Below are 21,472 nucleotides of genomic sequence, written 5' to 3' on the forward strand. Positions count from 1 at the left end.
GCGTTTACCAGGCAGAGAGCTTCCAACAAAATACATCATCATCATGTTGCAGAAAATGTAGAGTGAGTCCTGGATTTTTTGGAGCTCTGCCAACAGTAGAGACAGGAAATACAGGAGATCTCTGTTTCTGCTCCTCCAGTTCTTACTATTCATTTTAAATCAGTCTGCTGCATTTTTTTCAGTCATGTAGAAGCCAATAGTAAATCTCCAGATTGCTCTTTGATTGTAAATTCTTTTATTGGACATAAAAACTTGCATGAGTCTAAATGTGGTATAAATATAGTGGCTCAAAATGTGCAAGAGGAGTAGTGTGTATACTGAGTTTCTGCAGGTAAATCTCTCAGCTCCCTCTGTGTGTTCACTCTCACTGTTTGTCAGAATATTACTGCATTGTTAGATTTGAAATGCATTCATCACCTCCCAGGAGAGCAGGTAATACTTGGACTATAGTACGATTTTTTTAAAGGGAGTCAAAACTGCACAATGTGGAAAAGTGACTGTTGAATGAGATGTTGATGAAAGACTGCTGCATATGCTGATTTGAAGAGATGCAGTAGAAATGTTATTACTCAGTGCTTTTACATGCAGTTTCAAAAAAAAGACAAACTAGTGTTAAGACTGTTTTTTTTCATCCAAAGTTGCCTCATGTTAAAATCTTTAGTTTTTTGCAGAAAAGGTTTGATTTTTCTTGAATTTTTTGCATCTATTCAAGCATTTAAACAGGTGATCGACTATTTAGAACAGTAACCGCAACCCCTTTCTCTCCCTCACACTGTGCTTTGCCCATGTATGATGCAGATATGAAGCGTTGAACATGACAGAAAAAAGGCCAAATTTTAATCAAAGCTATGTAACAGAGATTGACGTGTAGAGTTAAGCTCTCTCTCTATAACTTGGCACACAAACTCATGCAACTTACCAGAATATAGGAAGAGCTCCATCCGGATGGATGTGTTTATTTCTTTCTAAGAAGTGAAAAAGACAAAAGAAATTAGCCTCACTCCTTTTTTCTTCCAGTATGTGACCTTTTTCCTCATACTGCGGTTTTAGCGATGAATAGAAAAATAAACACATAAGACATGTTGCACAAGGTTTGTGTGCATAAGGATTTTCATCAGAAAAATAAATTATACTTGCATGTTTACGCCTAAATCAGAACCAAACTGGGTCGAATGCTCCATGGTCTCAGGGCTGGACTTTGACCCAGAGGCTGATGAGCATAAATGCTTAGCATAGCAAAAATAGTGTTGTTGTCTGCCTCTCAGATATCAGCATAAGCTAGGGGTGAGTGTGCTTCGAATTTCTGCTGGTGGTTGACTTATTGACCTGGTCGTTTGATCGACCACACTTTTGGCATTTGACCATCTACATATCTTCGGTATATTGACAGTTTATTTATCAGACCACCGATAATTATTTAATTTGAAGCCTAGGTGTCACTGACACAACACTTCACTTCCTGTTTCACTGCTGCTTGTGCTGTGCTCTTTATACTGTTAGTAGAGCTACTTGCCCTTGGGCAAGATCCTTAATGTCATGACCTCTAGAGGTGGAAATCTTTGGGCGTTCATCCAGTATTCCGCTGATATTTAGGTAGGTCCTGCCATTCCCAAACAGACTACGGAGTGTTGCCCAGATGGATGTGAAATATATCCCATTCTATAGATAAAGTTATGGACGAAAGTATTGGCACCCCTGAAACTTTTCCAGAAAATTCACCATTTCTCCCAGAAATTGTTGCAATTACAAATGTTTTTGGTATAAACGTTTATTTCCTTTATGTGCATTGGAACAACACAAAAAAACAGAAGAAAAAAGCCAAAATTGACATAACTGTACACAAAACTCAAAAAATGGGCCGGACAAAATGATTTTCCCCCTTTTAAAACTGTGGGTAAATCATTTTATTTCAAGCATGTGATGCTCATTTAAACTCACCTGTGGCAGTAACAGGTGCTGGCAATCTAGAAATCACACCTGAAGCCAGTTAGAATGTCTAAAAGTTGACTCAACCCTTGTGTTGTGTGCTTGTGTGTGTCACACCAAGCATGGAGAGGAGAAAGAAGAGCCCAGAATTGTCTGAGGACTTAAAAAGAAAAATCGTGGAAAAATATGAACAATCTCAAGGTTACAAGACCATCTCCAGAGATCTTGATATTCCTTTGTCCACTGTGTGTAATATAATCAAGAAGTTTATAACCCATGGAGCTGTGGCTAATCTCCCTGGACGTGGATGGAAGAGAAAAATTGACAAAAGAATGCAACACAGGATAGCTGGAATGGTGGATAAACATCCTCAGTCAACTTCCACACAAATTCAGGCTGTCCTGCAGACTCAGGGTGCAAAACTGTCAGCTTGGACCACACGTCGTCATCTGAATGAGATGAAGCGCTATGGCAGGAGACCAGCCCCACTGCAAACAAAGAGACATAAAAAAGCCAGACTGGAGTTTGCAAAAATGTACCTGAGTAAGCCTCAATCCCTCTGGGAGAACATTTTGTGGACAGATGAGACTAAGGTAGAGCTTTTTGGAAAAGCACGTCATTCTACTGTTTACAGAAAATGGAATGAGGCCTACAAAGAAAAGAACACAGTACCTACAGTCAAACATGGTGGAGGTTCAAAGATGTTTTGTGGTTGTTTTGCTGCCTCTGGCACTGAGTGCCTTGACTGTGTGCAAGGAATCATGAAATCTGGAGACTATCAAAAGATTTTGGGCTGCAATGTAGGGCCTAGTGTCAGAAAGCTGGGTCTCTGTCAGAGGTCATGGGTGTTCCAGCAGGACAATGACCCCAAACATACCTCGAAAAGCACCAAGAATTGGTTGGAGACAAAACGCTGGAGAGATCTGAAGTGGCCAGCAATAAGTCCAGATCTAAATCCCATTGAACACCTATGAAGAGATCTTCAAAACTGCTGTTGCAAGAAGGCGCCCTTCAAATCTGAGAGACCTGGAGCAGTTTGCAAAAGAAGAGTGGTCCAAAATTCCAGTTGAGAGGTGCAAGAAGCCTGTTGATGGTTATAGGAAGTGATTAGTTTCAGTTATTTTTTCCCAAGGGTTTGCAACCAAATATTTAGGTGAGGGTGCCAACAATTTTGTCCGGACCAGTTTTTAGGTTTTGGGTAAAATTATGTCAATTTTGGCTTTTTTCTTCTGCTTTTTTGTGTTGTTCCATTGCACATAAAGGAGATAAACATGTGTATACCAAAAACATTTGTAATTGCAATAATTTCTGGGAGAAATGGTGTATTTTCTGGAAAAATTTCAGGGGTGCCAATATTTTCATCCATGACTGTATGTGGAACAGCCTATTAGGTGTGCCAGCTTAGCAACAGTACTTTAATTTTCCACTAATGTCTCATCTCTTTGGCTCTCTGCATTAATTGCAGTAAAATGCTTAATATGCTGCTTAAAATTTATTATCTCCAACATGATATGCTCCATTTTAGTGTGTATGATTTCCTGTTCATGAACAAACAGGAAATGTAGAATTGGGGCAGGGAACTGGCATAAAAATTACACTGCTGAGCAGTCTATGATTGGAGTATTGGCGTGTTCTCACTGTGTCCAACATAATAAAAACATTACATTTGTGTTTAGAAAAAAGATAAATTTACACCATCTTTTAATGGAGATGTGTGTAAACTGGAAAGTTACAATTGACCGAACCAAAGGTAGCAGCATCCTTTCCTTGTAACACATCTGAAATTACAAACATTCACAGATGCTACTGGTAATCTAAATCTTGCCGTGCTGGGTGTCAGAGTCCCGCCTTTTAGTTCTGGCCTCCACAGTATTAAATTTTTAATAGACTATTGGACATTTAAAAAATCAACGCAGAATCATCCACCTCCAAATCACAATGCATCTAAGAATCAATTTCTTCTCACACATCTAACGAACACCTGTCTACCTCTCAGATTATATCACTTTGAGTATGCTAAATGTCATTGTAACATGGATTTAATGTATATTGTAAACATAAATAAACTGTAAAAAGGTGTTTGGTTTCATTAAAAAATCTTTTATTAATTTATAGTAGTTGTCAATGAAGTAACCTTGTTTTTTATACGATAGTTTTATATCTGATTACATGTAAATCTGACATTAAATTACTGCAAATGCAAATTGGTTCCAATTATCATTTATCAGTCTCTCAGAGTTATTCCATGGTTTCACCATTTGATATACTAGCAGTTTATCACTTATAAATTTGTAAGGTCAACAGGGAAACGCCTCACAGTGACTTGCTGAAATGGGATGCATTACCGTAACATATGTAGACACACCTCCTCTGTGCTTATATACTGTCGGCGCCGTCCTACGTGCATCAAAATGACCACCCCCATTATTTTCTATAAACAAACCCACACCAGCAGCAGCCAGACACTGGAGGTTGCATTGCACCGCCACATTTTACGCCACTGCTCTATTCCCAGCATGGCTAGATGAAGTGTTTTCAGCTGTTTTGTACATCTCAGCTGCTGTAGTAGCAGCTCTATGTGAGGGCAAAGAAGAAGAAATACAGCACCACCCTCTGTGGAATCAGTGGCTGCTGGTGGTATCCCACTGCTCTTAGCGTAATTTCATTAACCTGGCCGTCAGTGGGCCCTAGACTCTGGTATCAAGCAGTAGTGGCTGGAGGGGAGTTTGATTGGTGGCACGCTGCTGTTGGTGTGCTGGGGCGGCACTCAAGGCACGTCATAACAAAATGATGCATTCACTAAATGTCAGTTGTCTCTATATTAGTTTTTTTGTTTTTTTTTTTGCCAGAAAAGGGTTCACATTTTTGCCTATTTTTCCTTTTTAAGATCTGATTAGTATCAATCACACTCACTGTGGCACTGTCTTTTTAAAATCTTGACTTATATAAGATTTATCCCAACTTTGCTGTAATACAGGAATGCTACAAAGACATTCAGAGCATTCAGGATTTTTTTTTTTTCAAAGTTGTTTTTAACCATACAAGCTTTACTGAGCAAGTATGGACAAAAGATAAAGGATATAGAAGGGAATGCCTTGAGAAAAGGAGGGCATCTGTGCAGTGTTGCTTTCTCTTATTTTGAGTCCTTGAGTCCTTTTTTTCTATGAATTCTCAAGTAGCAACCAGCTTCCTTAAACTTTTTCAGCTGCAGCTGCCTGGAGTGCAGCCTGGGGACACCCAGCAAAGTGCGGATTAGTGCAATCTGATTAAAATTTAGATAGAAATCTCCAGACGTCGTCCAGAGAGCTAGAGTGGGAATATAAAATATAAAAACACCATATGCAAGGTAGACAGTCAGACACTTCTTTCATCTTAACACAAACACACACCCACACCCAACACTCCCACACACACTAACACACACACACAGGCTTTTATATTTAGGCCAATAAGTATTTTTATATTCCCAAATTGATTCAAAGGACCAGATTCTCAAAACAGACTGTGGAATATCCTGTGTCAGAAAGGTCTGCACCAATCGAGGAAAATCTACACTGCTTTGATACTGTTGAATGATATGAGATGTTGCAATATCCAAAGATAAAGTGTGAATTTCAATTATAGTGTTATAGTTCCTACATCTTTCTGCTGTTCTGCAGGTTTTACACCTTGCACCTTGGGTAACTCCAAAGGCAATTTAAACTTCATTCTGAGAGGACAGGGTTTCCCATCATGTCCTTGAGCAGACTGTTTAGATGTGTTGTGTATTTAGTTGTGTTTGATTGTTGCATAGTGATTCCTGTTGGCATTTTTTTGTCATGTCTCTATTGGATTGTTGTTTTTGATTAAGACATACAGTGCTTAACAAATTTATTAGACCACCATCCAAAGTAAGGTTTATGCCACAGCTGCCCTAAATTAACAGCACTGTTAATTACCAAAATCATTTTATGTTTCTGCAATGGTTAACACACCAATATGTAGAAGCTCAAAAACCAAAATGATATTTTTAATGATAAAATATAATTATTATTGTTATCCCTGAATTTTCAAATTTACTAATTTACAAAAAAACTGAAAAAATAGTAAAGCACCATTATTATTTCTTGATTGATATGTCAAATTATAGTTATTTACTTGCATTCCTGAACAGAAAAAATTAGTTTTAGTGGTTGAATGTTATGCTTGATTAATTTCTGACTTCTCAGAGAAGCCCAGTGAGCCAGCTCAAAATGGGTATCAAGTGGTGAATTCAGTTTGAAATTCCTCATTCCTGTTCAAAATGGTAAAACGTGGAGAGCTCATTGAAATGAAAGAGTCCGCATTAAAACACTTCATGATGCTGGATGGTCTCTGAGACAAATATGACAGGTGGTCTAATAAATTTGTTAAGCACTGTATTTGCACCATGAGTGAGGTTATCCACTGAGTTAGAGCACCCGCTTGTGACTACAGATGTTCCTAAAGTACGCATAGAGCATTTTCTTCATCAGTATGAATTGCCTTGTTATAAGGGTTGACTCTGCTTTGTTCTTTCCAGAGGAGACCCACCTTGCCACAGATTTTAAAAGTTACTGCAGCTCTGTCATATTATAAAATATTCAACACTATCAAGAGAACTTTTGCTCTATGTAGTAGGGACCATACAAAACACTTTTGATGTTAAATTTAACACTACATGAGTTTAAGTAACACTGTCAATTTTGCTGTATGTATTTACTTTATGATAGAGGTGTGATTTTACATGAACAACCTGGTTGGGGATCTATTTTTGTCCACCTCTGGATACAGTACTTTATCAGTCGTCTTCTTTCACACTTCTTCTTTGGCAAATTAATTTTTATTCATGCTCCCCTTACTCATGTTGTAAGCACCACTCTAAGAAGCCATGAGGTAGTGACTTTTAATAAAAATATTTTTATCACCTAAGTCAGGACCAAACTTTAACCTGCTTTGTGGTAAAATGAAGACGATGTGGAGTTTGAAGAGTGAAAACAACATGAGTGCCCACTAAACTCTGTCTGCAGAGGTGCCAGAAGTCACTTACTATACAGATTCTACAGCAGAAATAAACTTGTTTACCGCCTTGTACAAAAAGTAGTTTTGGTCTGAGTAGTTCATGTCTTTATGGGCACAAACTGTACGAGAATGAGTCATGTATAATCAGGAGCATGGCTGACCCCATGCAAGTGAGTTGTAGCTGTTTGTCAGGAAGCTAAAGGCTGCTGCGGATCCCTCTCTTTGGCTGTAGATCAAACATTGGATAGTTTTTTTCAATATGGGCTTCAAAAGAAAACTTCAGTACAAATGAGGGATTTCACTTAGATCCCTGATACTTTATACCAGTGCTTCCCAAAGTGTGAGCCAGGGCCCTATGGTGGGCCCCAAAGGTACTGCAGGTAATCTGCAAGAGATCATTTGCAATAAATTTAATCTAAAAATTTAAATCCCAGAATAAAATACACACAGCCAGAATATCTGACTTTCACATAAACTTTCATCATGGATTTTGCATGATAAACACAACCAGTGTCATGGCGTGACTGGTGCTGGATTAACTGGTGACTCTCTGTTAGATATTCTATGATGGGTTCTTTGCAGATGGCATCATGCAGCGGGAGAGAATTCCCCTTGGGGGGGTTTCCTACAAAGAGAAATGCTACCAAAAAGACCATGTTTTCAGCTGGTTACGACTATGCCAAGTGTTCAAAGTTCAAAAACTGAAACATTCTTTATTTTAAGCTACTTTTGTGTCCAGAAAGTGATGAAATAGTCAGGCAAAAATAAAAAGTAAAAAAAAAAAAAAACACTATCTATGAAACAGCAGCAGGCAGGAATTAAAAAAGCCTCTGTCTAAAGCCTGAATGAGCCATGTCACACAATGCTCTAGATGGTCTGTTTTCACAAAGTGGTCCAGTTTGGTTCAGTACAGTTTTGCCATGGTTTAGCTGATTGAAACTGTGCCCGTGTTTCCACTGATAACTGTCGAGTCTTGCTTAATATTGGGAAATCCGTCTCATTTAAGACATCCAGATACTGTGACTTAGCTCAGTTGAGTGAGATTTTGCTCCATACATTTTTCATTTTTTTAACACTTTGGCTTTTTATATGTGGATTAAATAATGACAAAGGATGAAGGAAAGAAAACTAGCACTCTAAAGGGAGCAAGCTACCTTAGCTCACATTAAACAGTTGTTTTGTCTCACAGGCTTGTTTCGTGAATGACACGTCATCACCCAGTTGCTCGGTTTACTCGGTTGATGGTATATGTCCGTTTCAATTAAAAGCATGTTTGTGAGAAAATTAGGATTTATTAAAATATTTTAAAGGGTCTCAGCTAGCCTAATAGCTCAGAATTAGAGTCCTCAAGATTCTTGTCTCCCTTCATCTGGCTAGATGCGTTAGGAAGTGTGCAGGATTGAGTAAATTGGGATAGCCATCATCTCCGGGGTCCAACACTGACGGATTCTGGATCAGCTGAACAGTGTAAAATAATTACTGTTTTGTGGAGTGTAGGGATCGTACTCAATGTATGTAGAAAGTTTGATAATTTGATATGATAATTGTAGCATACAGGTCTATTTAGAGAGCTAAATTTCCTCTGCTTCCTGACCCCAAACGGACGCTCGGGATCATGTGATTGCAAACAACCTACAGCACATCAGGATAAAAAATAAATAAATAAAAAAATCAGTGCCTTTGGAGACGTTCAGGTCTCTAGGAAAACATTTGTAGGATCACAGAGGGCATTTAAAGAGATAATTATTAGGAAAGAAAACAGGTGATTTTGCAGATACCTTCTAATAACATAATAAGCAGAGCTTGTTAGTTTTACTGTGTGTTTCTGCAAAGGCTTTCTTATTAATGTTTATGCCGCTAAAATTAAATCTCTGTATATGAAGTGGAAATATGAAGGTCCTGAAAAATGAAGCCAATGCGGAAGTGCAAAAAATTGCTTTACCGGGAGTGCCCACTTGAGGCTGGCTGCAGGAACACCAGAAGTCCCGTCTGGACACATGTTAAACAGCCGGTTTTGACACTAGAAATAAACTGCTTTACAGCCTGGTTCAAAACACCAACCATGTCTCATTTGCTAGTGTCTTATTGTGCTTCCACTGATGGGGGGTGAATTTTTTTGTACCACGATTGTTTGGATTATATTTAGGATGAAAGCTGATTGGCGCGTCTCATTTGATCAACAGATAGCTCAGCAGGAAGAGGCTCCGTTTCTGTCAACTGGAATGCTAGCTAGCAGGCTGACAAGAAGTCGCGCTTAGTGGGCGGGCCGTTAGGTTGATCCAAAGTTCAGTTGAGACCGCGATTTCAATATGGAAGCATCCACGGATTAGCTTCAAGAGCCGTTTGAGTCCGCCTATTGTAAGCAGATGACTGACGTCACACGGGATTTGTCCAATTCTTTCTACAGTCTGTGCAAATGAGGTAGCTGTTGGCTATGAGGCTTTGACTTATAGGTGTTTATGGAGCATATGTATTCAAGCGTATTGAGTATAGAAGCAGGCAAGAAGGAGTGGATGTGGCTCAATGGCCACAGGGTCTATAGGCAAGACGGTGAACCCCATTTTGCTCCTGGTGGGATGGGATGGGATTAGTTAATATTGATTAGCACTTAGCAGCCTCCACCATCATTGTATAAATGTGTCAGTGTGTGAATGGGAATAAATGACATGTGGCTGAGGGGTTAAGGGCAGAGCACTAAAAAAAGCATTATTTAAGTTAAGCTCTTTTGAAGAGCAGTTACCATGTTCATCCTAATTAAAACAGTCTGGCAGGAGGGTTTTTTTGCTGCAAGTTCACAAAATAACAAAATATATGTATTGAACATTACTGCTGAGGTCTACAGCAGTAATGTAGAAGATAGCAACAATAAATGGCCTAGGAATTTAAAAAAAGGGTTGAATGAAAGACATGTTTGAAGAGGAGAATGATTATAATTTTATTTTAATTGATTCATATTGTTCAGAAATGTTCAATTTCAGGGCAGAGTTGATTGTTTACAGTTAAAGACATGGGACTTTTGAATGTTTTTTATTTCATGTCTTTACAGGCCTCCCAAAGTTCTAAGGTTTGGGAGGTTGTTTTCCAATAATCCCTAGATTCAATAGGGGTGTTTTTTGGGTAGCTTAGGTCTAAATGGGTTAAAGTCGCTGCAGCTTGGTGGCACTTGTTGGCTACCATACCTCTGAGTCAAGGAAATGTTTGGAGTGACAAACATTGGACTCAGTGTGTTGGAAAACATGTTTATATGTTCCTTCCTGAGATTTTAAGGGGGAAGTGAATGTAGCACTTTCAGCTCTCTACAGCAAAACACTTAATGTGGAAATATTTAGGCTAGGTAACTGGGACAGTGGGGTTCATGCCTACATTAGAGATCTAGTTCCCTGACGGTACTGAGGCTGTTTATGAAGCCTGTGTTATCACAAAGTACTTTATATTTGCCATTTCTTTGGGGGTTTTTTTAATACAAAACCTACTACCTAAATATAACATGTAGACTACACTGCACAGGCTAAGAAATGCTTCTCTTACCTGGGCTTTCTGTTGGTTTATGGATATCTTACACTTCCATCACCCTCCCTCTGTCCATCCTCCCCACAGGCATCATGTCCACTATGTAATCCCATATGACGGGGACCATTCCTTGGTGGACTCATCAGAGAACTACTTTGTGAGTGACAGTGTGACCAAGCAGGAGATGGACTTGATGCTGGGGCTGCTGCTGGGCTTCTGCATCAGCTGGCTGCTGCTGTGGCTGGACGGAGTGCTACACTGTGCCGTCAGGGCCTGGAGGGCGAGCCGGTACTACGGTAAGCTGGATATTATCTGCTCTTCTGATGGGGATACACAGAGGAAAACAAGTTAAAGGTTAAGCTCAGCAAGCCCTGAAATATCAAACATATCTACTTCTATATATTTTGCTTGTGAAAGCCTTACTACGTAGCAGGAAATGTTTTATATAATTCAAAGCAGAATTTCTTGTGTCAAATTTAAGATTATTAGGAAAATGTTTGCTGAAGAACATACCTGTCTCTATCTTCAAGGCACCTGCCATGTTAACACATTAGACAGAAAGGCTCTGTTATACGACCTTCCACCCGCTGCATGGCCTATTGTTTTATTCTTCACAATTTTTTTCTCAGTTTATTGCAACCTCATGAAATCATCTAAAACCTCCAAATATGAACTGAGACTAAGAGAGGTGATAAATTTAGGCTACAGTTACCCTCTTTTTTGGATCCCTGCCACACCTCAAACCTGTTAACTAATAATTCTTCTAATTTGTTTTCAGGAAATGGCAGCAATCAATGCTAATGTTACAGCACAACCATTAAGTGTAATTACCATGTTCTGAATATATTAAATCCCTTTTAGAAGGTTTCCTAATAAGTCACACAGAGTCAGACCTTAATGAAAGCTGCAATGGTGGGGATTCTCCAAATAATGCTTTTAAAATCAAAACTGGGACTAGGGCTGGGCAATTCACAAATAAGATTAAATCGCAACATGGCCTGCTGCAATTTTCAAATCGCAGAAGTTGCAATATTTCCTTAACTTGAAATGTGTCAAAATACAAGTTTAATATATCATTTTTTTTGCAGCGGCAGAGATTTTATGCACATTATGCAAACATTCAAGTACCATTCTATCTAAAACTGATGAATCCTAGCGTTACTTCACGAAAGTCAAACCCCAGCTGCGATCAGCTGGTAGCCAGCCTCACCTCCCCCACCCCAGCCGCCTCCTTTATAGCTTAAAGCTTGTTGCACACCCATATTCAGATTCATGCTGCTGTGTAATAACTGCTTCTTAATTTAATTGTTTTCAATGCACTTGGTCTTATTTATGGAATTATTTATTGCTTAATCTGATGAAAAATGCATGAGACTAACCCAAAAATAATTGCATATTAAATCGCAATTGGAATATTTGGGCGAAAAAATAGCAATTAGATTATTTTTGAAAATCATTCAGCCCTAGTCTTCAATGTATTTTAAAATAAGCTTGTTTAAAGGGATAGTTCCATATTTTTGAAGTTGGGTTGTATAAGGTACTTAGGAATAGTAGTGGCATTAGCCTCCAGTGATTTCAGTGAGCATTGCCCCTTCAAACATGACATGCAGGAGGAAACTAGGAAACTACAGCGCCACAGATAGGCACAGCCTTCTAAATAATTTTGCAGGTTTTAGGTAAAAATGAGCCCACAGATGCAGAAGGCTGTTCAGACACGCTGAGGCAGAAGAGCATGTAGCCGTTAGCCGAAGCTCCTATTGTGAAAGCATGTCAAACACAGCGGCTTTCTGGGTGAAATATAAAACACTTAAAATGTTTGATATAGCATACAATTGAGCCAACATTGTTTTTTGGCCCATTTTTACCTAAAATTTGCTTAACTATGCAGAGTGGCTACATCCGCCCCAGCGCTACGTAACATAATTCCAGAGAATATAACTTAAAACTTTTACTTTGGTTGAATATTTTATTCAAAAAATGCACCAGCATTTGCTAAATTGAGGATAAAATCTCTGCGAAACAATTGCCGCTGGCGGTTAGCCAATGGGAGAAAAGTATTTATTTTTGTCTTCTATATAACTTGAAGTTTCACCCATAATCTCATCTACAGTGGAGCCTTTAGGAATAAGGGGAAAAACCTTTGTTTAGATTAGGTTTTTTGTACTATTGAAAACCCATGATGATCATAAATAGGATGCCTTCAGAGAAAAACAGCAAAGCACTGCAAGAATGTTTCATAAAATATTTATAGCAATCTAAATCATGAGGATGATGCAACTCCTAAATAACACTTGGCTGAGTCAAATCTCACTGGGAAGAGAAAACAAGTAGCTTTGCAGGTTACAAGTTAGGAAGCATTTATTCACCATATATCTGTTCTTGATATTGAAGGTGATGTTTGTTTTGTTTTTTTTAAGATTAAGACTAACATTGTTGAAATGTGAAATTTCAGCTAAAAACGAGTCTAATTTTGCAACAATGAATGGGTTAAACCCTAACAGGAAGACCGAAAAGCAGTTTCAGGGTTTTACAAGTCGGCTAACAGGCTATGGGAATATTTTTGTTAGACAGAGATATCCACATTAAAGTCAGCCTACTTCATAACCAGCCCAGTGTCCTTACAGAAGCTTTAATTATAAACAAAACACACTTCCGATGAGTAAAATGCTACAGGGATCCAAGTGAGTAAACTAGAATTACATGAATGATCCCCCCAGACTAGACTCATATAGCCGACTGGCACAGACAGTTCACGTAGCAGGTCTCCTGTTTGATGGTGATGAGGGGAGACGAGGCAACCACAACTCAAGCCCTAAAGGAGGATCCCAAGAGGCAATCAGGCCCACTTGGGGTTACCAAATCACAAAAATAAGCTGACTTCAAGCCTCCAAATCAATTCCTCAATTGGCGGGCAGTTAAAAGAAGAGGGACAAGGATTTAGGTAATGGGGTCACTCCTCTCTGAGTGTCATTAGCGTTGGAGTGTTTTGTATGGAGTGTAGCATGTTGTTATTTCGACTGCTAAGATCATTATCTGTCACAACAGTCCAGCCTGAAGGAGACGAGCATGAGTGACCTTCTGAAGAACTGAGCCTTAGTGATGTGCTTCAGCTGAATAAACTCAATAACACCACTTTATCGACTACTGACAGAACAGAGATAAAGAGCTTTATGTCTGCATGACTTCATGTTTGTTTACAGGCACATAAGATGCTTTTAAACCAGTTTTTATCACCACATAGTTGTGAGTTGTGTGTACTTGTATTTTAACAGTAGACAGGGGGAGAGTGTATATAGAAACTACAAAGGACCCAAGAAAGACACCTGGGGAACTCAAGAGAGAAGGTTCAACCGCAAAAGGAAAAGACGTTTTATCCATAATGAAACAAAACACTTTTTTGCAACGTTAGAGAGACAAACAAAGCTTTTACAATAACTTTAACTATCAGTTCCTCCAGATTGTCTTATTGATACAATTGCAGCTATTAAACCATTTAACAAATCCTCACAAACTCTATGCAGCCTTGCAGTTTGGTCGACATACTACTTTTTCATTCATTTGTTTTTGCTACTGTGACCAATAGCCTTATTGACCAGATCTGACCATCAGGCTGGTCGCCCACCAATTCCATGATACAAATGTCATCATTTCGTCCCATTTGCAACTTGCTGATATTGTCTGACTTTAACCTGCCAGCTTCTTATTTCAGCTAAGCTTATCTTTTCATAGAAGGTTAATAAGAGGGGATCCAGTTTAGCTCAGCTGGTAAAACAGGCGCCGATATGCAGAGGCAGTAGTCCTCCATGCACTAATCACAGAGGCAAATCTCATCTTCTCCTGATCTCTTCCAAAATTAAAGTCTCTCTTCAGCTGTCTTATGGTATTGAAAGAAAGAAAGAAAGAAAGAAAGAAAGAAAGAAAGAAAGAAAGAGCTTGCAGGAAAAAAACTTGACTCCAAGTTGCACTGAGAATTTCAAGAATTTCTGTACATATACATGCAGTTCAACCCAAACATTTTTGGATGTTTTCCATAGTTTTGAGCATGTGATAAAAGTCTGACTCTATATGAACTAGATTGTGATAAATTTGCAGTCTATCTAAGGTTGTACCTCCACTTTTGTTCAATGCCAGCCTGGATCAGCTGCTTAACAGAACAAACTTTATTGATAACCTAGTTGATGGGTGTAAGGAACCCTTTTTCTTCTCAAACTGGTCCTATTACACTTAATAAAATAGACATGAATTCTATTGTACAGATTTGAAATAACTGACAAGGTTTAATCCTTTTTCTAAATTTAGCATGTTTCATGTCCAACCCCATTATGATATTGTAGCGAGGAACTTGAAACTGCTTGTGTCCACTATGACAAAAAAAAAAAAAAATCTAATTTGACCAAAATGTTGTCATACCCTCATCTTTCTTTTTTATGCTCTTAGCTATTTACAGCATTTCTATTCTATTTCAATTTAATTTTTTTGCAATTTGGTAATCATTAGCATTTTTTAAAATGTATATCAGTAAAAGTGGATTGAATTGGATCTTTCTCACCCTTACTTTAGTTAAAGTGTTAAAAAGGATTAATTTACAAATAAAATTAAGGTTTAATAAATGATATTTTGACCATAAAGGAACAATGCATATTGGATTATAAAACACTATTCTAAATATAGAAAAACTCAGCGCTTTACAGTGTTTCAACAGAGCATGAGGATCTTACAAAGCACTTAAAGAGACATGATGGAAAAGCAGAAATTAAGAAGCTTAAATGTCCAAAAGAAAGAGGACATTAGGCCAACAATAAGCAGAAATGGTGATTTCATTATAAGACTGAAGTAAAGAGTAGAAATAATTTCTTAAAATACTGAGTATTTAAATAGAAGATAAATTAAAAGTAAAGAGATGGCAATTAAATAAAGGTACAGTGAGAATATTTCACTGCCAGTGGGCTCTTGATCACATCAGTAACTAAAGATGATGGTGAGGGTACCGGGGAATCATGCAAGTGATTCCCTGCTACTTCAACCCCCATCCCAGATGAAAACCATCTCTGAAAGGACCATAATCAAGATAAACAAGGGTAACCTGGGCGCCAGCCAATGGCAAAGAATACAGTGTCCATAAAAAGCATTCACCCTCGAGTTTCTATCTTTTACTAATTATATAAATCAGTCATGGTCAAAATAATTTGACTTTTTTGACAAGAAAAACTCTTTAATATCAAAGTGACAACTGATTTCTACAAAGAAATGTCAATCAAAAATATGTAGCGTAAAATAAGTGACTGCATAAATATTCACCCCTTCAAGTCAGTATTTAGTAGATGCAACTTTGGCTGCAATCACAGTGGGTCTGTGTGGATATGTCTCAATTAGGCATGCACATCTAGACACTGAAATTTTACTACATTCTTTTTTTTTTTTTTTTTTCTGCAAAACTGCTCAAGCTCTGTCAGGTTGCATATGGATCAGGCTTGAACAGCCCTTTTTTAAGCCCAACTACAAATTCTCCATTGGATTGTGGTCTGGGCTCTGACTTGATCACTCCAGAACAATTACCTTGATGTCTACTTAGTTTTCTCTGTATGCTTCAGGCCAGTGTCTAACTATAAAATAAATCTTCTCCCAAGCCATGGTTCTCTTGCAGACTGAAAAGATTGTCCTCCAAGATTGTCCTATATTTTTCCACATTGATTTTATCTTTATGAGTTTTCCTGAGCTGAGAAGCATCCCAACAGCGTGATGCTGCAACCACTGTGCTTCACAGTGGGGTCGATGTGTTTGTGGGGATCTGTAGTGTTTGGTATCTTTTCTGATGGCCAAAAAACACCATTTTGGTCTCATCAGACTAAAGACTTTTCTTCCACTTGACAATGGAGTCTTCCACATGGGTAAAACATCCAAGGGGGTGAAAACCTTTCACAAGCACTGTAATCATGGTCTGTCGCAAGTAAGCAGCCCCAAACATGAATAAGGTACAGCAACAGAACGGCAGCTTACAATAGCAGTTACCAATTTTTATGTAGCAGTCATCAACATAATATAATCTAGGTATAATAAATCAAATTTATTAAAACATGACGGGGGAAAATTGAGACATTGTGCCTGTTAAGAATTAAGTTTAAGTTGGTACAGTAAGATATAGATTCTCTGGCTCTGTAAATCCTCATCAGATATCTTAAAGTTTATAGGTTTCAGGCACATTTTAAAGTTTCAATCTAACTATGTTAGTTTGATGTACTGACCTACTTTAGAGAGGGGAGAAAAGGCAATTCATGACTGTAAACGAATCCATACGCTATAATTTCATTACTATTCCACAAACCGCTGTGAGACTGAGCTGCTTGGAAACAACAGGATCATAAAATCAAATTATTTTACCTGGAGACAAAATGGTTCTCATTTCAAGGCCTATGTAGACCAGAAGTTGTCATTTTTATTCATGTTTATGGTCAGATTGAACAAAGTTTTGTGGTCTTGAGAAGAAAACTTCAGAGTCGCTTGAAGGAGCTTCAGAGACGGGCTGTCATTTCCCTTCAGCTTATCTGCTCTTATGTATTAGAGCATTAATGCTGCATCATTTTTGAGGCTTTTGTGTTTATTATCTACTGTGCTTGCTTCATATAGCCTATTTTTGTGTTGACTTTGTTATTTAATGAAAGAGAAAAGAACTTCATTTTAAGTGCAGTTTTTGCAGGATAAATTAGAGGTACACTGATTCACTGATGGGTGATTGGAGGAGGAAACTTTATTTTCCACAGTGCACATAGGCTATGTCTTGTTGTTGTGTTTGCCCACTGGAATCGTGTGAGACCTTGTTGTATTTTTTATTTAGGTTATTATTTATTCATGGTTGCCTTTTTCTCTTGCCATATAAAGACATCAGGGCAGAATCATCCACCAATGTTCCCCTAAATATCTGGGAATCAATCTTTTTAAGGACGGAGTTAAGCCTTTAAATATTGAAGCATTTATTTGACGATCCACCCATTTTAAGTAAACATTTGAGGATGCATATATGTTTAATACGACACGATGCTTTGCTTTTCTGTCTTCATGTGAGCAAATAAAATGGTGTTAGGTTTTTATGATTTCCTAATGCACTTTTGGTGTTTGATGACTTGCAGACTTGCAGCCACTCCCCGTTTAAGATGGTTTCTCTTTGTCAAAAACAATTTGCCTGATGAAGGTCTAGCACCGAGTGTTGCAAATAAATGTTTTAGTTGAAGCTGGACAGCGGGTTGGCTCTTGTTCCATAGTTAATGCCCAGACACGAGAGCTGCATCTCTCTTTTAGAAAACAAAAAGAGCAATAAGCATTGCTTTTAAAACACAGAACTGTTCCTGTTATAATCCTGCTGCAGTGTTTTTTTTTTCTTATCACAGCAGTGGAAACTGTTTTTATCTTTTTAACTAAAGCTGAGCAGAGCGAAACCTGCGCTGTAGATGTGGAGCAGGTCGCTGAGCCAGGATGATGTGTTTATCCACTCATGCTGACAGAAAACATTGTGCCCTTGTTTTGGACAGAGAGACTTTTATTTGAGTTATATAAAGGTTTTTCAAAGCCGACTTTATTACTTGTCAAAGAAGTAAAAAAGCTCAGGTGTTAGCAATTACATCAAAAATGACTCTGTTGTTGTAAAGTGGGCCAGTAAGTTGAGACAGTGTGACATAAATCAACATGCAAAATAAAAGAACCTCAAAAATGAAGAAGCAGAGAGAAGTTCAAGCACTGTTAGTTTTTTTGTCCTGAGACCTGGAATTAGTCTCTGGTAAAAAAAAAAAAGACATTGGTTGTGTCCTATTATTTAAATGCTTACGTTAAATAACCCGCCAAAAGACAATTTAGTACGTCGCAATACATTAGGGTCAAATGCAGAATGCTTAAACTATGAAGACTTAATCTGATCATACTTCACTTAAAAATCATCCTCAGTACGTCTTTCTACTAGGGCTGTCTGCGTTAACACATCAATTATAAGTCACATTGATTACCCATTAAATAATTTCTGGTCTAAATAGTCCTCAGGTGTGTGTTGTTAAACCTGTTAGTTTACCGCTTCAAAAAGCTTCAGAGCTTCCTCAACCTCGAACTGTAAATATGAAACATGTGAGATATTTGGGATTCTGTCAAATGCCTTTGACAGAATACCCGCTAGGGGTCGACCAATATTGATTTTCAGGGCCGATACTGGTTGTTAGTAGTTAATGAGACTGATAATCGATATTTAGAACTAATCTGCATTTATCGTGACATACAAAATGTACTAAATGTAAAATTGCATGATCTAAAAATTGAAGGAAAATAAATAATTCAGCCCCAGCTCTGTCAGTCTGAGCAACACGTAGCAGCAGAAAAAACAGGAAGTGATGCAATATGCTCGCTGGGTAAGTGGCACCCAAGGTTAAGTGTTGATTGGCTAGTACTTGTGACATCTAGCCAAGGAGACTGTGTTGTATACAGGACATTTGGTGAGACCGTAGAAAGTAGCATCACCAACTGGATGTAAAGTTATTTTAGGATTTACAAACTTAAACCTGCTGTAGTGTATTCATGAGTTTCCGTGAGATATCAAGTGTGTGGAATCTTTGCAGTAAAATCTTTTATTAAAGAGGGGTGTGTGGTTTCATGGTCAAGCTGAATGTATATTTTGTGCATTCAAAGGGATTTATGATGAAAATATGTTTGAAACCTTCCTTATGTCTGTGGCCTCACAAATTTTTAAAACTATTCAAGATTTTTAAAATTATCCAGTGTTTGGCCAGCCTCAGGTTGTGCTCAATGTCTGGCGGAGTTCAAATCTGGCATGTGGCTCCTTTACAGCATGTCATTCTCCCTTATCTCCTCCCTTTTTCTGGCTCTATCCACTGCCCTATCTCTATCAACTAAGGCATAAATGATAATAAATTATCATCAGCTGGAAGCCCAGGGGCCACATCAGGACCCTGGGCTTCCCATCCAGCCCCTAAAGGATTATTAAATTCAGAAATTTGAGAGGGCAAAAATCTGTCATGCTATTGTTACACCTTTTTTCTTGAAGTCTAAATAAAGCCTTCAACCTTGCGGCTTATTAGACAAGAAGCACACCAACATTTCTGTAATTTGGCATGGTAAACACATACTTATATTTATCTTGATTAAACTTGCAGTTTTTGCATCAGTTATTTCACGTAAGGCTTTTTTAAGAGTGCAATTTTCCCCTCTGAGAATCTTCCCAGATCTGTTTCCTGCATGTGTTATTGGCCAGTCACAACACAGCATATTAGCATCACGCTCAGTGATAGGCATCAAGAGGGCTCCAGAAATATGAAGCTAAAATATTTCAAATGCCCCCTTGTGGCTGACTGCAGTAAAGGTGATAGTGACTGATCTCATTGTAAAAGGTTTAAAGTTCCATTAATTTTGGAAGGAATTAATGTTATTACAAGAATATGATAATTACAAAAATATTGATGATATTCCAGTTTATTTCAATATCTGGCCCCCACAGCATCGGCCAACATAAAGCTGGCCCTTGTGAAGATGGAGTTGATGACCCCTGAAATAAGGCTTAAGCAGCACAGAAATAAAGCTTAAAAAGAAACATGCAAAATTATGCAACTTATTATTTTATTTGTATTCTTAAATTATTATCATTGAAGATTAATCTAGTAATTTTAATGTATCTGTAAGAATTTTTTGGTTTGTGTTTTGGTTTGCCCCTTATAGGCAGAGAATTTTTTTTCATCTCTTCTTATTTTGTCCTTACAATGTGTAAGAAGGAAGAAGAAGAAGAAAACAAATCATGTTAATTCTAGATTATAAATAATCCCAAATCTAAAGTTGCACTCCACATATTTCAAATCACTGAAGGGATCTTTGTGTCTCTAAGGTGTTCAATATTTTCAAAACAATATTTTAACTCATACAATTCTTAATCATAAATCCAAACTTAATGCATGTATGAGTAAGAGGGTCACATTCTAAGTCTAATCAAACTGTACTCTGCATGCAAAGCACATGTTTTATAAGGGCAGCTGTAGGACATATTAAAAAAAAGAATAAAACTGCCACCATCCACTGATGTGTTGAGGCTCTGCAAGCTCACACATGCTTCCACTCATTTCTCATAAACAGATGTCTCCTCAGGTTAAATGTGGGCGGAGTTATTCTCATCTTTTGTGATGTCATCAGACTTTATGAATTAAAAATAATGGGTCGGCTCCATTTGGCTGTGCCACTTCTTTTTATAGCAACAAGAGTGGGAAAAGCTGCTTAAATGGAGGGCAGGCGGCAGCTAAGACACCAGGTATGACGTTGAAACTGAATCAGAAGAAGCAATTAAATTAATCTTTTCAAAGCTTTAGTGTTAGGCAGAATCCCCACCCCAGCAGCACGGTGTGTCCATCATGTCATGCGGCTCGCCCTGTGATAAAGGTAGATCTGTCCCACCAAACAGACACTCAGGAACCGTCTGTCCCCCCTCACAGCCCTGAAAAGACGAATCAAACCATTTAAATCACCTATACTGCTTCACCATAGGACTATAGGGCCTTTAACTCCACTGATGATCTCACTATGGCCTCAAGAGTAGCTGCATGTCCCAGAAATGTCTGCGTCATCAAGCGCAGTCATTGAGAACATTATGACTGCTTGGTGGCTCAGTGGTATGAACTGTCACATCATTGAAAGAACGCCCCGGTTTGAACTGTGGCCAGATGACTCCCCGTATGGATTTACAGTATAGGAACGCTCTCTCAGTCTGGCTCTGTTTGCTTTTGTTGGAACCAAAGACAGACAGTACGGATCAGGAGCGAGCCTAATGTAAACAAAAAGAAAGAAAACATGAGCATAAGGATAATCACAGCTACTAAACATAGTTACAGAGTGGTATCCACTAACTTATACTAGATGATTTTTCAAATCTGAAACGATTTCCCATATCATTCAGCCCTACTCCATACAGACATTTTCTTTGTATTAATGCAGTTCAGGCACAACTAATAACCCTGAGTTAAATTATCATCTCTTATTTCATTTA

At 38.2% G+C, this 21,472-nt stretch overlaps 1 protein-coding gene across 1 annotated transcript in view; it reads left to right on the top strand.

Annotated features, from left to right (window-relative positions):
• tmem240a (transmembrane protein 240a) overlaps window positions 1-21,472 on the top strand; it is a 47,752-nt gene that overhangs the window by 11,945 nt on the left and 14,335 nt on the right. Inside the window, exon 3 of the mRNA XM_041800105.1 lies at window positions 10,543-10,751. Coding sequence (XP_041656039.1) covers window positions 10,543-10,751 — 209 coding nt within the window. The remainder of the gene's footprint in view (window positions 1-10,542; window positions 10,752-21,472) is intronic.

This window comes from Cheilinus undulatus, linkage group 11 (assembly GCF_018320785.1).
Source record: "Cheilinus undulatus linkage group 11, ASM1832078v1, whole genome shotgun sequence".
NCBI lineage: Eukaryota > Metazoa > Chordata > Actinopteri > Labriformes > Labridae > Cheilinus > Cheilinus undulatus.